Genomic DNA, 17,335 nt, shown 5'->3' on the forward strand with positions numbered 1-17,335 from the left:
TCAGGGGTGTCAAACTCAATTTCATTGAGGGCCGCATCAGCATTGCGGTTGCCCTCAGGGGGCCGGGTGGGTATGGCCAGGGTGGGCATGACCTACTGGGTGGGTGTGGCTAGAGTGCGTATGGCCTACTGGGTGGGCGTGGCCAGCTCTACGTCATTCGCTTCAAGGGTGCCTATGGGGGCCTGGTCTGGAATGGGACAGATCTGAGGGTCTCTGGCAGAAGGAGGGTCTCTGGGCCAGGGCCAAGGCAGTGGGGGCCGTTCCCTCACTGTTTCCAGGATGGCTTTGCGTGCCACATGAAACCGGATCCGGCCCCCGGGCCTTGTGTTTGACATGTCTGTCATATATGCTGGGTATCTGATAAATTAACTGCTGCTATATCACGTTCTTCATTAATGGAAACTTCCAATTGTTCTTCAAGTTCAGCCCTATGTAGAGCACATTACAGTAATCAAATATAGAGGTCATAATTGTCCAGTATCATGGGATGTAGTGATGGCTTTGGGGGAGCCTCCTTGAGAGATGATGGAACCATTCCCTCTCTCAAAGAAAAATTAACTACTGTCAGAGCCTAATCACATTTTCCTTCCCTTCTCAGGAGGCAATGACCAGACAGAAGGGCGAAGGGCATGTAGCTAACAGAAGTTGCTGCTCTAACAGCTCCAAGCCTATTGAAGGAAGACTCTATTGTCTTCCTTTGGCCTATCTTGTGGTAGTAAGAACAACAATAGGATCAGACTCTCCCTAGATAATTGAGCTAGACCTAATCCCAATAATTGCCACAGGACCTGCAACATGGTTAGAGTTCAACTTAGAGCAAATAAGATTGACTAGCACAGGTGTCCCCAACCCCGGGTCCACGGACCGGTACTGGGCCGCGGCCACTTAGGAACTGGGCCGTGCAGCTGGAGGTGTGCTGAAAACGCGTCTTCTACCTCCAGGAATGCGGCAAGTCTGCAGGGGTCTGGGCAGGGGCGGGAGAGTAGCAGAGCAGAAGCTCTCTTGCTCAGTGTAAGGTCCTCCGGCGGCTGTGCTTGCAATTGGTTTGTAACATCTGAGCTCTGTGTCCTTCCTCCTCCTCCTCCTCCTCCTCCTGGTCCTGATCCCTCTTCCTCCTGCTACTACTTCTTCCTCCTCCTCTTCTAAGGGAGGGGGGCTTCCCCAAAACCTCAGAGGAGGCTCCCCTCCCCAAGGCATGTGTGTGTGTGTGTGTGTGTGTGTGTCTTTCTCAGGGTGCAAATAGGGACAGGAGAAGCTACTTTCACCTTAAGCACTGTGTCTCCAAGGGATTCTTTCTCTCGTCTGCACTTTTTCTAAGACCGCTGGGCTCCGCTGCACTTCAACTGGGGTTTTGTTTTGTTTGGGTTTTTTGCTTTTATTTTAATGCTCCAGGTATCTCATGTTTTGGCAACATCCTGCCTGCTTTTCGAGGTTTAATTTGGTGTGTGTGTGTTTGTTCGTTCGTTTGTTCGTTCTTTGTGAAGCTCTCCAAGTCTGCAAGCCAAGCGTCCTCCTACCTGGCTTACAATGGTGAAGGGGAAAAGCTACATTTCCCCTTAAGCACTTTGTCTCCAAGGGAATCCCTCTCTCATTTGCACCTTTTCCAAGGCTGCTGGGCTTGGACAGTGCTGAGTTGGTTTGGTCTCTGTTTCTCTCCCTCCCTCCCTCCCTCCCTCCCTCCCTCTCTCATGGCCCCCCCCTCTCTGTCATGGTTTTTTCCCTCTCTGTTTCTCTTTTTTGAATGGTTTTTTTCACCACTTCCTCAGCATGCTGAGTCTTTGGTTAGTTTTGCTGGAAGGTTGAGTTTAGGATTGTCTCTTTTCCTTCCCACTTTCTTAGAGGTGGTCTAATCTAATACAATAATAGAAATAAAGTGCATCATTGGTTTGTTTGTTTGTTTAGAAAATTTACAATAAATGTAATGCACTTGAATCATCCTGAAACTTCCCCTCTCTCTCTTCCCCCCCCCCCTTTCCGGTCCATGGAAAAATTGTTGTCTCCCATGAAGCCGGTCCCTGGTGCCAAAAAGTTTGGGACCTCTGGACTAGCATATTCTTCACAACTCTATGAATAACCGCCAGAACCATTCCTTGCCCTTCTAATAAGAGTAGACAACTGCAAAAGCATTGCTGCTCTTACTACCTAACAGCAGGCCCTAACAGCAGTTGTCACTCACATTGGGGTTCATTGCTTATCACCCTACAATAGCTTTCTAGGCGTCTGTTTCCTCTGCTTTATCTCCTTTAGTTTTGTCAAGCACAAGAAATCAGAAGTCCAGACAGTTCACAATGTATGTAAAGGTTTATTGCAAGCTTATGCTCTCCACAAGGGTCCACTACTAAGGGTCAAAGCAGATTGGTGGTAGATAAGAGTCAGTGGAATTCAGGGTGGGCTAGACTCTTGTGGGTGTGAAGTGATTTGAGACGACGCGTTTCACTCTTCCCTCAGGCTCAGCCTGGTCATCTCCTACATCCCCCCTCCACTTTGCTCCCCACTTCCTTGGATTGTTCTGTGGTCCTTTTCTCTTCAAAGTTAAGAGTTCTCATAGGAACCTGGCAAAGCTGAAAGGGAACCAGTCTCAAAGGAATCCGCCTTCCCCTCATTCAAAGTAGCTGGCAAGCCAGGTCATGGTTGCTGCAACACAAAAACATTGTTAGAAGTTCCCTCCCCTGCCTGGGAATTGAAGGCCAGATGTGGAAGGCCCATTGTGGCAAGTGTCATCCTTCCTCCAGAGGGGGCGGTGAAACTCTTCCACAATAGGTTCCTCTGGAGGAGACTGGATATAGAGGTGGACCTTGGTTCACCATGGCTTGTCAGGGAAGTGCTCGTGAATGACGAATCAGGGGCATGAGCACACTGTGCACTTTCCCGGGTAGTCTTTCCAGTGGTTCAAATATGAATGCCTTTACCTCTTTTCCTAGAGTCTGGTATTTCTTCCATCTCATGTTCTGGTTCTCCCTCCATTATGACTGGTGGTGGAGGGGGAGGCGCACTGTGATTGTATTGCACTTGGGGGAGCATGTTTGGAGAGTAAGAATAGGTAAAATACTGGGTGCACCTTCATTGCTAGAGGTAGGTAATTGGAGATGGAAGGCTATATAGGGTTGATTTGTTGGAGAACTTAGATCAGGCATGTCAAACTGCCAGCCCACGGGCCGGATGCGTCACACCGAAGCCGCGCCCACCCCATTGCCACCAATGGGGAAAAAGTCGCAATATGTTGTGCAGCGTCACGTGACGTCACGAGTTTGACATGCCTGTCTTAGGTGCTAAATTTAGCATCTAGCTTGTTGGAAGATCTTCAAGTTGCTAAGACCTTGGTAGAGAGCCAAAGCTAGATTGTCTCCTACTGCTATGAGTGGACCCTCCCGCTGATAGGCATCCACTGCCTTATTGTAAGCCTACTTTGCTTGCTCAAGCTGTTGCTTCAAAAGGTCTTGGGCAGCAAGTTGCTCCTATAAGAAATCAACCACATCTGGGATAGTTGAGTCCAGAGCAGGGTGGTTAGACACTTTATACAGTGTGTGCCATACATGGTCGTTGAGTGCAGCAAATTGTTGTAAGAAAATTCTGCAAGCGGCAATAAGAATGGCCAGTTGTCTTGGCTGTAGGTGCAGCAGCACCTAAAATATTGTCGGGGGAGCTGGTTCACCTTTTTAGCTTCTCAATTTGTGGCAGGGTGATGAGCTGAGGAGAGATTGACCTTAATATTTAGGAGCTGGAAAAGTGCTTTCCAAGACCTAGATTGGAACTGTATACTTCTGTCTGAAGTCAGTGCTGCGGCCATGCCGTGGTAGCGAAAGACATGGTCTAGAAAAAGTTGGGTTGTGTCTGGCATTGGGCAATCCCTTGCAGGTTATGAAATGAGCCATCTTGGTGAAAAGATCCATCTCCACTGGAATGATAGCGAAGCCTTGGACAGCGGGTAATAGTCAGCTGCTTAATTAAAAGAAATGCTCAATGCATGAATGTTTCATGTAGAATGAAGTGTCTAATCATATCATCTTTTAGTTTGGAAATCAGCAGAGATCCTTCAAGAGCATTAGGGCTTTTTGGCCAAAAGAGTGGGAAATGTCCAGTTCTGTCAATGAAGTTAAATGATCTGGAGACTTCTCAGCATCCTCTTCATTCAGTCAATGATGAAATCTAAAGAGACTGTATGCTGTGGGTGGAGTGGCTGGATAGCATCTGGAAGAGCCCTTTGCAGGCTTGATGGAGGGGTTTGGCCCTCCTCCATGTGTGGCAAGAGGCCACATATTCCTTGATGTCTGCCGCCATCCTAGGCCACCAAAAGTCTCTTTAGGGTTCTGTGTAGAGTTTTGAACACACCCTGTGCCCTGCCGTTCGATTGTCATGGCCAAGGTGCAGTACCTCTTTCCTGCACCGGGGAGAGGAACTATAATTCTTCCCTTCTGTTTCAGGGCTCCTCCCTCCATCGCGAAAAGGATTACAGTATCTGCTGGGGTTTCCTTGAGGTCATCTATCCTGGCCCATGAGACGCAGTCTAGTTGTTGTTTAGTCTTCATCCTGGTGATTCAAGTCCTGGTGGAGTTGGTAGCTCCGAGCCTAACCCTAACCCCAACCCCTAACCCTAACATTTTTAAGAGGTTCACCCTCTTAAAAATGTGTGCTTTCTGCAGTCTGTCTAAGAGGTCTAGAATTAATGGCAGTGAATAATGGCCCCTTACTGTCACTGCATTCAAAGCTTTGTAATTATAAACCACCCTATTGTTAGGCCTGCTGGGGTTCTTGCTTCTTGGGTACGAAGAAGGTGGGAGCCGAGGCAGGAGACTTGAGATATTGATATGAATCCCTTTTGCAAATTAGAGTCCAAGTATTGTTTTAGAGTTTCTAGTTCTTTAGTACAGGGGTCACCCCTGGTCCGTGACCGGTATCGGTCCACGGCATGCCAGTAGGTGGGCCATACAAACAAGCAAAGTCCCATCCATGGGATACAGACCGCATGCAAAACCACCTTCCTCTGGTTGCGGAAAAATCTTCCTCCACGGACCTGGTTCCTGATGCCCAAAAGATTGGGGGGGGCCACTGCTTTAGTAGACATTTAGTATTGTCTCTTGATGGGCATCTTGACATTGGGAACCAGATTTATGGTGCACTCACAGTCTTTGATGTCACTATTCTAAATGACCTCCACCGACATGTAGATTTTAACACCATAAGACCTAACCAGAAGGGAGATGTCTCCCAATACCACATTCTTATCACATTCCAATAGAATGGACAATAACCGCTACAAAATAAAAGGCATAAGGTCTAACCAAATCAGATATCCCATAAAGATATCATCTTTGGCAGTATTAAAATCCTCAGATTCTGATGTAGATCATTCAAAGCAGAAAACCTAGATACAAGGATAGAAAGGAAGTATCTTATCCAGACATATTGTTGTTGTTAGCTGCGAAGTCATGTCTGACCCATCGCGACCCTATGGACAACGTTCCTCCAGGCCACGGGCCGGCAACCCGCGGCTCCGGAGCCGCATGCGGCTCTTTGAGCCATCTCTTGCGGCTCCCAGCCGCCCGGTGCGCGCACACCTCTTCGAACGGGCAGTGGTGCCCGCGCACCTCTCCAAATGGAGAGTGGCACCGCCCGTTTGGAGAGGTGCGCGCGCACCTCTCCGAATGGGCGGAGGTACGCGCGCACCTCCCCAAATCTTTGAAGAGGTGCGCACGCACCTCCGCGCGAACGGGCAGCGGCACCGCTCTTTGGGAAAGCTGCCGCGGCACGTTTACAGGCTGCCGAAAGCGGCAGCTCTGCAAACGGGCCGCGGCAGCTTTCCCAACAAGCGGTGCCGCTGCCCATTCCGAGAGGTGCGCGCGCACCTCTCCGGACGAGCGGAAGTGCGCGCGCACTTCCCCAAACCTTTGGAGAGGTGCGCGCGCACCTCCGCGCGAACGGGCAGCGGCGCCGCTCTTTGGGAAAGCTGCAGCGGCACGTTTGCAGGCTGCCGAAGGCGGTAGCTCTGCAAATGAGCGATCGCCGTTGCGCAACCGGGAACCGGTTCCATCACACATAAAAAAAATGGCAACCACGCGCGTCTGCGCATGCGCAAGAAAAACCCGTTTTTTGCGCATGCGCGTGCATGGACGCACGCACGCGGCTCCCACTTTTTTTTATGTGTGATGGAACCGGTTCCCAGTGGCTCTTTTCCTTTTTCAGGTTGCTGACCCCTGCTCCAGGCCTTCCTGTCCTGTACCATCTTCTGGAGTCCATTTAAGCTCACGCCTACTGCTTCAGTGACTCCATCCAGCCACCTCATTCTCTGTCGTCCCCTTCTTCTCTTGCCCTCAATCTTTCCCAGCATTAGGCTCTTCTCCAGTGAGTCCTTCCGTCTCATTAGGTGGCCAAAGTATTTGAGTTTTAGCTTCAGGATCTGGCCTTCTAAAGAGCAGTCAGGGTTGATCTCCTCTAGGACTGACCGGTTTGATCACCTTGCAGTCCAAGGGACTCGTAGGAGTCTTCTCCAGCACCAGAGTTCAAAGGCCTCAATTCTTTGGCGCTCAGCCTTTCTTATGGTCCAACTTTCACTGCCATACATTGCAACTGGGAAGACCATAGCCTTGACTATACGCACTTTTGTTGACAGGGTGATGTCTCTGCTTTTTAGTGTGCTGTCTAGATTTGCCATGGCTTTCCTCCTGAGGAGCAAGCGTCTTTTAATTTCTTGGCTACAGTCCCCATCTGCGGTGATCTTGGAGCCCAGGAAAATAAAATCTGTCACTACCTCCACTTCTTCCCCATCTATTTGCCAGGAATTGAGAGGGCCAGATGCCATGATCTTGCTTTTCTTAATGTTAAGTTTCAACCCACGTTTTGCACTCTCCTTCTTCACCCGCAACACGAGGCTCTTTAGTTCTTCCAGACATACATTAATATAATAAAATGGGGGAAAGTTAGTTGATTAAAGAAAAGGAAATAATTTTCTTGAAAGATAGACATTGAGTTAACGAGAGCAATTGAGATTGGGATTTCTGTTGCTAAGTAATGTGGTCATAAAGTGGGACATAATATCACTGCACTGCTTAGCAGTGGCAATCCTGGTCACTATTGTAACCCCAGAACCCTGCTGGTTGTTAAGCAGGAAGGCAAGGAGTATGGTGTGTATACGGGGTGGAAGGTGCCACCGGCAGGTGATACAGGGTGCTGTGGGTGTTGTGGATGGGCACTATGGAGTATGGGCAGCTTGGGAAGGGCTTCCCTATGGAGTGCCGGTGGGTTGGCAGAGCCTGTTCTACAAACAGGCAGGGGTGCTGTGGCCATGTGCTATGGAGCATTGGTACGTAAGCCTGATCCAGGCCAACACACCCTGTGATTCCCAGGCAAAGCAGGCAGGGGAATGCTACGAGGTATGAGATGCTGGCTTCCCTATTGCTTTGCAATGACATAACCATGGAGGTCCTGAAGCAACCAGAATTTTGAGGACCAATTGTAACTACCACTCATTAAGCATTGTTGTAACTTTGGTGGCTGAAAAAGTGGTCATAACCTGAGGACCACCTGTGCAGCTTGTTTATCACTACAGGCAGTCCTCGACTGAAACTGCACAATGCTTTCAGGAATGACTGAAAATAGGCTGTACAGGTAGTCCTAGACCAGTGATGGCGAACCTTTTAGAGACCGAGTGCCCAAACTGCAACCCAAAACCCAGTTATGTATCGTCTGGTGCCGGGTGGGCGTGGCCCCTTGGGTGGGCATGGCCCCTTGGGTGGGCGTGGCTGCGGTGGTAAAGGCAGACTGGGTGGGATTAAAAAATTCAATCAATCAATTCCAACTTTGCGAGATCTTTTTTTCCCCGTGAGAAGTTGAAATTGATTGATTGATTGAACCTTTTTTTTTTGCACACGGCGGCGAAGGCCTAAAGCGAAAAGGTTTTATAAAACCCAGCTGAAGGCCTAGGACTGGAACAACGGCACGCGTGCCCACACAGAGGGCTCTGCGTGCCACCTGTGGCACACATGCCATAGGTTCGCCACCACGGTCCTAGACTTAAAACCATTTGTTTAGTGATTGTTCGAAGTTATGACAGCGCTGAGAAAAGTGATTTACAATTGGTCGGAGCACTTATGACCATTGCAGCATCTCTATGGTCACATGATCAAAACTTGGATGCTTGGCATCTCGCCTGTATTCACAACAGCTGCAGTGTCTGGAGGGCATATGATCACCAATTGCAACCTTCCTGGGTGGTTTCCAACAAGCAAAGTCAACAGGGAAAGCCAGATTCGCTTAACAACTGCATGATTTAGTTAACAATTATAGTGGTTCACTTAACCATGGCAAAAAAGGTAATAAAATAGAGCACATCTCACTTAACAACAACCTTGCTTAGCAAGGGAATTCTGGTCTCTGTCATGACCATAAGTCGAGGACTACCTATATATTGAAAACATGTGGCTTCAGCGGTTCCTAAAAGCATTTTGTGGCTTTAGCACTTCATTGGTTTAAGAAGGGACAACACCAGCGGTAGGGTTCAGCCGGGGTTTGCACTGGTCCAGAAGAACTGATACCTAATTTTTTCTTGAGTTCAGGGAACCGGCTCCGGAATGGCCAGACTAGCGTGCATTTACGTGCCTCCAATCCCTTGCTTGCTGCAATGTGGCTTTGCAGCAAGCAAAAGGGCGCGAATGCACGGCTAGTCTGGTGTCTAAAAAAAATGGGATGTTTTTTTTCCCCATTCCTGGATTTTCGCTACGAGACTGTTTTAACTTTCTTTAAAATTTACTTGATGCAGTATAGGAAGGAGTCTGGCCATTTCGGAGCCGGTCCAAAAGCGAAGGGAATCATTCCCACCCCACTCAATTGCTGCAGGGCTTTGTTTCCAATGACCCTCTGCACAGGTTCCGGACAAACCGAGATCCGGGACTGAAAAAGCAGCAATAGGAGCGAAGGGCTGTTCAAAGGAAGAGGAAGAAGGAGACAGTGGGAGAACCCCCAAGGGAGACCCCCTCCGTCACCCTGCAAGCACCGACTGAAGCTGACGCCCTGCTCCATGCCCAAGGGAGACTTTCTCCAGTACCCTGCAAGTGGAGAGGGGGGGGGTAAGACAGGCGATCCGGACATGCTGCACGGCGGCAGTAAGTGGAGGCAGGCAGGGGAAGGCTTCCCCAATCCTTTGAACAGCCCTTCGCTCGCATTGCTGCTTTTTCAGTCCCGGATCTCAGTTTGTCCGGAGCCTGTGCAGAGGTTCTTTGGAAACGGAGCCCCACACCAATCAGGTGGGATGGGAACTATTTCCTTTGTTTTTGGACCGGTTCCGAAATGGGCTAGAAGGAGCGGCCCGAGGACTCTAATCTGGCTTTACAGCAAGCAAGGAGATTGGAAGCACATGAATGCACGCTAGTCTGGCATATCAAAAAAGTGGGTTTTTTCCCCCACTCCTGGATTTTTGCTGCCATACCTGTTTAACTTTCTTTAAAGTTTGCCCGTTCTGCATCAAGTAAACTTTAAAGAAAGTTAAACAGTATGGCAGCGAAAATCTAGCATGGGGTGGGGGGGAGGACCCGATTTTTTGAGACTCCAAATTAGTGTGCATTCAGGTGGGTCTTGAGATTCCAAATCATCATACTTGTGCCTGCATGCTTCACAGTTGAGTGTAATGTTCATCTCTTGGAATTCAGTGCTTCATTTTCTCCAGATATATTTCTCATTATTGCTAAAAAATTTGATTTTCATGTCACAGAATACTGTTTCTACTGCATGATCCAAGTGACTATTGTCAAATCTATGTTCTGGAAAGGAGTGGTTTCCTCCTAGGTATATTTCCATGCATACTACTATTGTTCCATTTTCCCCTTTGGTAGACTGATGAACACTTACATCAGAGAACGTATGAGCGGCCTATATATTTTTGTCGGTACTAAGGAGTTCTTTGCAGCTTCCTTGAGCATCATATTGGGATTATTTTTGTTGGGTTGTAATTCTGGGAAGAATTTATGGTGATATTTCTCTATTTCTAACAATATCTGTAGAGACACGGATAATAAAAACAGACATTGAAAACCAAGGAAAACCTTTGAATTCAGAAGGTGGTTCCAACCTGAAAGTGATATACTAAATCAGGCATGTCAAACTGCTGGCCTGCGGGCCGGATGCGTCACGCCGAAACTGCGCCCACCCCGTTGCCGGCAATGGGGGAAAAGTCGTGATACGTCTCATGACGTCACAAGTTTGACATGCCTGTGCTAAAGGAAGCTAATGGATAAATAGTAACCAATTCACAGGAGAACAGATTAAGGTGGAGAAGATTGCGCAATAAAGATGTCATTATCCAAGAATATTGGATATCTTAGAAAATATTGCTTACCTGCAAGAAACTCTAGTATTAAAAGATAAAGTTAACCAGAACTCTGGTCATTACCAAGTTGGAAAGGTGCTGATGTAATTACCCATAGAAATAAGCAAGCAACAGGAGAATTAGTGAAAGTTCTAACTAAGCTATGTCAGCAAACTTTGGGAATGATACAGTGGCCCATTGATTGGAAGAAGTCATTCAACATTTCAATACCAAAAAAAAAATGGGAGACTAAAGTGGGTGTGCAAATTATTGTATAATATCCTTAATTTCACATGCTGGCAAAATGATCATCCAGTGTGGATTAGAATTTCACATGGAAAAAAAATGGCAGATGTTCAAGCTGGCTTTAGACAAAACTAAAGAACATGAGACATTATAGTTGATACATGCTGGATAATTTAGACTGCCAAAGAGTACCCAAAAAAATCCATATGTGCTTCATTGATTGTAGGAAGGCTTTTAGTTGTATTGATCACATCAAACTGGAATATACATAGAAAAAAATCTCATTGTCCTCATATACAGGTCAGAAAGCCACTGTATGGACAGAACACGGTAAAAGTCTGTCTCTAGGTTGGAAAAGGAGCAAAGCAAGTGTACATTCCTCCCTCCTCTTTTTTTAACTTACCTGCTGAATGAATGTGTGTGTGTGTGTGTGTGTGTATACATACATACATATATATATATATATATATATATATATATATATATATATATATATATATATATATATATATATATATATATATATATATATATGTATGTATGTATACACACACACACACACACATTCATTCATATATATATATACACACACACATACGTACATATGTATGTATGTATGTATATATATAAGAAGCTGGACTGGAAGAATATTAATGTGGTTTTAAAACTGGAGGAAGAAACATGAATAATCTTATTGTTATGCTGATAACACTACACCAATAGCTGAAAATGCGTAGGACCTGCAAGCTCTAATACAGGGGTCACCAACCAAACCCCCAGTCCGTGGACCAGTACCGGGCCGCGGCATGCCAGCAACCGGGCTGCACAAACAAAGCCCCATCCGGGAGATGCAGGCAGCACACAAAACCATGCACTGCGGTCCGCGAAAAAATATGTAGAACAACCAGCCTTAGAATTGATAATGAAAATATTGAAGAGACAGATTACTTCGGTCTTTTTAAGATTAACCATCAATAGAAAAGGAACAAATAGTCAAGTCAATTATCATGAATAGCAATAGCACTTAGATAGCACTTGTATACCACTTCACAATGCTTTACTGTGCCCTCTCTAAGCAGTTTCCAGAGTCAGCATATTGCCCCCAACAATCTGGGTCTTCATTTTACCAACCTTGGAAGGATGGAAGGCTGAGTCAATCTTGAGCCCCATCAGATCAGACTCCTGGCAGTGGGCAGTGTTAGCCTGTAAATACTACATTCTAACTACTGTGCCACTATGGCTCATCTTGAACGCCTGGAGAAGTTATTCAGAAGCCATGATTGTGATTGTGCTTACAAATATCAGAAACATGGAAGCCATAATACTGCCTGTGATATTTTATAGGGAAAAAATGGATCTCGAAGAAGCAGGTTTAAAAGAGTATTGATGCTTTTGAACTTTGATATTGGAGAAGACTCTTGAGAATGGCCAGTGAAGAAAATAAAGAAAAGGATGATTCAAACAAATCAACCAAGAGTTCTCACTCAAGGCACAATTAATCAGACTAAAATTATCCATGTAATAAAAGTATGTGAGGACTTAGCTCTCTAGAGAAAGCTCTAATGCTGGGAAGCATGGAATGAAAGAAGGATATCTACAATAAAGGTGAAGGGAGGTAATTACAGTGGTGATGGATGGGAGACCTGAGATTAGGGACAGAAGTCAGGAAAAAAATATTTATATGTGTGCTAATAGTTGACACGAATGTGAGAGTACATAATCAGTACTGCTTGGCTGTTAAATTGATGTATTCCCAGTCATTTGGAATGTGAATACATGGGAAATCTATATAAGAAGGTCAGATCTTCTTATGATGAGGATTTGATTCTCTTCCATGATCCTGTTTTATGAAAAACAGATGTTGGGGATTGTAACTCATTTATCATTTCATTGATTGGAATACCTGATTCAGTGAGCCCTTAAGAGGGCTTCAAAGACTACGTTCAATAAAAATATGACCCAATACACTCTTTTTATGTATGACTTGTTTAACTAGCGTTTAGTTGAAGCTTTGGTCAGATTGTAGGATACAGTGTTGCAGGACTATGGATATTTCTATAAAAGGTTTGCAGGCTGTATGCTTACAGCTATAAGTTGTTAACATCCTAGAGTGACTTGACAGACAACTGGGAAAAATGAATCCCTTTTTTCTCTTACCTGGATCTTTGTAATACATTCCAGATTATAATGTTCATCAGAATTAAATCCTGGATAATAGATACTTTACTTGGAAGCTGTCCTGAGGTTAAGCAGGTTATTTTTACTTTCAAAGATCCATCTTTAAATATTCAGAATAGAGTTTATTTTGTTTCCATAACTGAGGGTAGCACACTACTTTGGCCCTGAACCCTACACATAATAAACAGGATTGTACTATATTGTGCAAGTGAGAGGGCCAAAGGTCTTCCAGATTTTTTTTCTCCTTTTTGAGGTAGATGTTCAAATTGTGTTTAATACTTCACTCGCATTCTACAGTGTAAAACAACTAGTAACGCTTAAACTGGCCATTGATCCTGTGTACTTTGTCATTGGATTTCAACGGTGTCAGTTGAGGGTTCTTAAGCCTGTATGTTACCTGCCTTGCATTAGAACTTTTAACATCATTGCTAATATTGACAGCACAGTCTACTTAAAATTGGTGTATGTTTCATTTTGCCTATCAAATTTCAAAGTCTCTGCTTCTATATTAAGGTTATTTGAGGTTTGCACCTTATAATGTGCATTCTCCATTCCTCTGAGTTGAAGACACTCTTTTGTAAAATACTTCAGCATGGCAGGAAGTTGCCTCTGCCTGGCGGGCATCCACAGAGTTTGATCTGCTTGGGAAAAAGTAACATGTAGAACTGTAGTTGTATTTTCAAGATACTTCAATACAAACATGTAGAAATTACTAAAACAGGCTTTCTTCAAGGAGTAGATGTTTTATGTGGAAGATTCTGCTGCTGAAATCCATCAGGGAAGGCTGCTTCAGTCACTGTGTTCAAGCTCCTATGCTTATTTTATTGCTTATTGAATATTGGCCATATTCCAAAAATTATGGCTTAAGGACAGTCTGCATTTATCAGGACAGGATTCATATCTGTTCACTGGAATTCTTGGTGCAATGTCAACATAGGCTAGAAAGAGATGCCGTTATCATTTGAAAGGATTTCTTCAAAAGAATATTCATCTGCTTTAGAAACAGTTGCCCTATATTTTCTAACAAATAAGGCAATTTAGTTTTATGCTGTTTTTAAAAGAACAATCTCATAAAAAGGTGTATAAACCAAAATCTACTATATGTTCATAGATGAAAAATAAACATTGTTTTGAAGTAACATTCTTATTTATCTGATTAAGGTTATATGTGATATTGTTATTTTACAGAGGCGAATGCCACTAACTTTCCGTGATCCAGCAGCTGCTCCTTTAAGGAAACTGTCTGTGGATTTGATCAAAACATACAAACATATTAATGAGGTAAAATCTGCATAATTCATTGAGTTAACTTTTCTTTTGATATAAGTTTGTTTATTGTGACTAGAATGCATTTACTAATACTAAAATGCAAGCTAAATCTATAGACTTAATCTGTTATTGTAATGCATTTCTTTGGACATTCAAATGTAATAGAAAGAAAAAGTGTTTTCTAAATTTATATTAATACATACTGCTGAGTGGAGATATAGTCTTTGAAAGAATACTTACCACTTGAATAGCATTTTAGAAGAGGAAAAAGCTGCTTAGAATGGTATTTAAAATCTTCCTTCCTTCCTTCCTTCCTTCCTTCCTTCCTTCCTTCCTTCCTTCCTTCCTTCCTTCCTTCCTTCCTTCCTTCCTATTTTATTTGCATATATTTATTTTTATATTGTATGAATGGCTACTGTCTGCTCTTTTTATCCTTTTCTTCTAATTTTGCATTATTAAAAATATTTTTCTGCTTTGAAATTATTCTTACCGTTGCAAATGTTATAGACAAAAGTACTTATCTGTTAAAAAAAGAAAAGAAAAGCTGTCTTTTCTATAAACGAAAAGCGGGAGATGCAATAAAATACTAAGGTTGATTTATCTACTTCACTTGAATGACAGATAGTTTTTAGACTTGTTTCTGAGAGGGTAGAAAAATGCCCATCACTATAGCAAAGCTTTCTTTCATAGAATATAGCCAATATTCTTATTTGCAAGGCTTTGCAACCCTGGATGTTAGTGATTTCCTTTCTTTTCTCCAAGCCAGGTAGAAAGCAGAAAAATGTTTCTTGCTTGTGTCCAGATTCCAGCCATCAGAAAGCCACTAAATATTTATTGCCTAAAACTGTTCTGGTCCCTTCTCTTTGCCATTAAAGATGGCCCTTTGTCTAAATGCCAATTGATCAATAATGTAAAAACCAGGACTCTTGTTTATGCAGTGCTTAAAAGTTCAGTATTACTACATAAATAACAGACTCTAAAAATGATCTGTTATCCACTCAGGCCCTAAAAAAAGATAAAGAGAATTCAGTTAAATGAGTCAAAAGACATTGTACTTGTTCATTAGTTTCTTGAGGAAAATTATCCAAAGCTACTTTTAGCACAGAGTAGAGCAATGTTCTTGGTAATAAAACAGAGGATTAATGTCATATAGGTTGAACTATGAATGCGTGTGTTTCTTTTGCACCTTTTAAAATTATGCCTGTTTTTGGAAGTCTGTGCTTCAGACTTCTTTAATTTACTGAACTTGTTGTATCTGGCTGTTATATTTCAGCAGCTCCAGATTTGCTTTCAGAGCAGTTGGTCAGAGGCTAGTGAAACAATATCCATACTCTTGCCTATGTCCTTTTTAACGGTTAAGTTATGCTGTAAAATAAAAATCTAGTGATTAATATCACCATTATCACCATTTTATTTTTAATCACCATTTTATCATTTTATTACCAATTAAATTCTCACCATTTCAGTCTCTTTTGCAATAGTGTATGATACAAACTGGCTATGCAATAATTGCATTTCCTCATCTCAGGTTTACTATGCAAAAAAGAAGCGACGACATCAACAGGGACAAGGAGATGATTCTAGTCACAAAAAAGAGCGGAAGGTTTATAACGATGGATACGATGATGATAACTATGACTACATTGTGAAAAATGGGGAAAAATGGATGGATCGTTATGAAATTGATTCTTTAATAGGCAAAGGCTCATTTGGACAGGTAATGATTGATTAATTCGAATAAAAGCAACAAAGCAGTATCCTATCCAATTCATATATGGATGATCTTTGATACACTAATCACATTCCTAGTGAGGGAACAGGCCCCCAAGGCCCCCCCCGACCACAAGATACTTCATGCTTTCCCCTCCCTTCATGCCACGCTGGACTCACCTTGAAAACATCCGTCTCCTCTCTGCCGTGGGTTCTGCTGCCGTCCGGATCTGAGGCTGGGGGATGCTTCCATGGCCCTCCGGAGGCTGGACCAGGGCACTGGAGGCCTTTTTCAGGCCGATACTGCCCAGAAGTGAGGCCAGGGATGCTTCGGTGGCCCTCGGGATGCCCGATCTGGGTGCCAGAGGCCTTTTCCAGGCTGCTGCCGCCTGGATCTGAGGCTGGGGGACGCTTCCACAGCCCTCCGGAGGTTTGTTTCTGGGAGGCGGTAGCCTGGAAAAAGGCTTCCGACGCCCAGATTGGGCTTCCAGAGGGCCACAGAATGTTCATGAATAAAATGAATTTTTAATTTTTATTTAGAAATGGAAATCATTTTACAAAGAAATTTTATCATTTAAAGTTGTTAGCTTGAAATATAAATTCCACCAGTACTATGTTGTACTAACTGTAAGAATACAGTTTTTATTGTTTTTACAAATTTTTATGCTTTATTTTCCCAGATAGTTTTTAATTTGGATTGCTTGAATAATGTAACTTTGCAATGATGGAGCTTACCTTGGTTTCTCTTCCTTTACCTCCACAATATTTAAATTGAGCTAATTGTCAAATAAAGATATTGTTTAGTATTGCAAGAGAACTATTTTCATAGTGTTTCCTACTTTACTTTTATTCTTGTATCTCCAAAACACTATGAAACATGCTCCAGAAAATTCATCTGCCTTCCGGAATGGATTTGGATATGTGTGGAAGCCACAGCTAAAGCAGGAATATTTTTCACTTTCACTGGCAGATAAACATTGGTGAACATGTGGTTAAAACTGAAAAGCCTTATTCAGTCAACAGGAATAAGGAATATTACCACAATTATCTTGGTTAGAGATTTTGTTATAAGTTAGCTTAAACTTCATTACTTGAGTTTCTTATTCAGATTACATTAAAGTGTTTCTAAACCATCCAAATAGAGCCACTCAGAAAGGTATTAAAGAGGTTCTGTTTATAGAAGGCATTTTATTTCAATAATTGTTTTGTCTTTTTTATTTAACATGCAGTTGTATCTCTTTCATGTTTTTCTTTTCTACATTTCTGCACTTACATTTCTACAGGTTGTAAAGGCATACGACCGTGTGGAACAGGAGTGGGTAGCTATTAAAATTATAAAGAACAAGAAGGCTTTCCTAAATCAAGCCCAAATTGAAGTGCGACTTCTCGAGCTTATGAACAAACATGACACAGAAATGAAATATTACATAGGTATTTATCTTTTCAAGAGATAGCTTTTGACTATCTCAGAGTCTTTACCTTTCTAATGATCAACCATTATATTTTCATTGTCTTTTTGAGGTTATGTTATATTTCCTTTAAAAAAGCCTTCTCATTTAATCTTTGCAAATATACAGTTTTAGGCTATTTAAGGAGCATTGCGTAATAATTTTGATAATTTCTTAATTTTTCACTGGT

The 17,335-nt window shown here is 43.3% G+C and overlaps 1 protein-coding gene across 3 annotated transcripts in view; it reads left to right on the forward strand.

Moving 5' to 3' along the window:
- Positions 1-17,335, forward strand: part of DYRK1A (dual specificity tyrosine phosphorylation regulated kinase 1A) — a 127,650-nt gene that overhangs the window by 101,125 nt on the left and 9,190 nt on the right. For all 3 annotated transcript variants that reach the window (XM_081327121.1, XM_081327120.1, XM_081327122.1), the window contains 3 exons: positions 13,907-13,999; positions 15,516-15,704; positions 16,981-17,128. In XM_081327121.1, the coding sequence (XP_081183247.1) occupies positions 13,907-13,999; positions 15,516-15,704; positions 16,981-17,128 (430 nt within the window). The remainder of the gene's footprint in view (positions 1-13,906; positions 14,000-15,515; positions 15,705-16,980; positions 17,129-17,335) is intronic.

The sequence above is a fragment of the Vipera berus genome (assembly GCF_964194415.1).
Source record: "Vipera berus genome assembly, chromosome: 4".
NCBI classification, from domain to species: Eukaryota; Metazoa; Chordata; class Lepidosauria; order Squamata; family Viperidae; genus Vipera; species Vipera berus.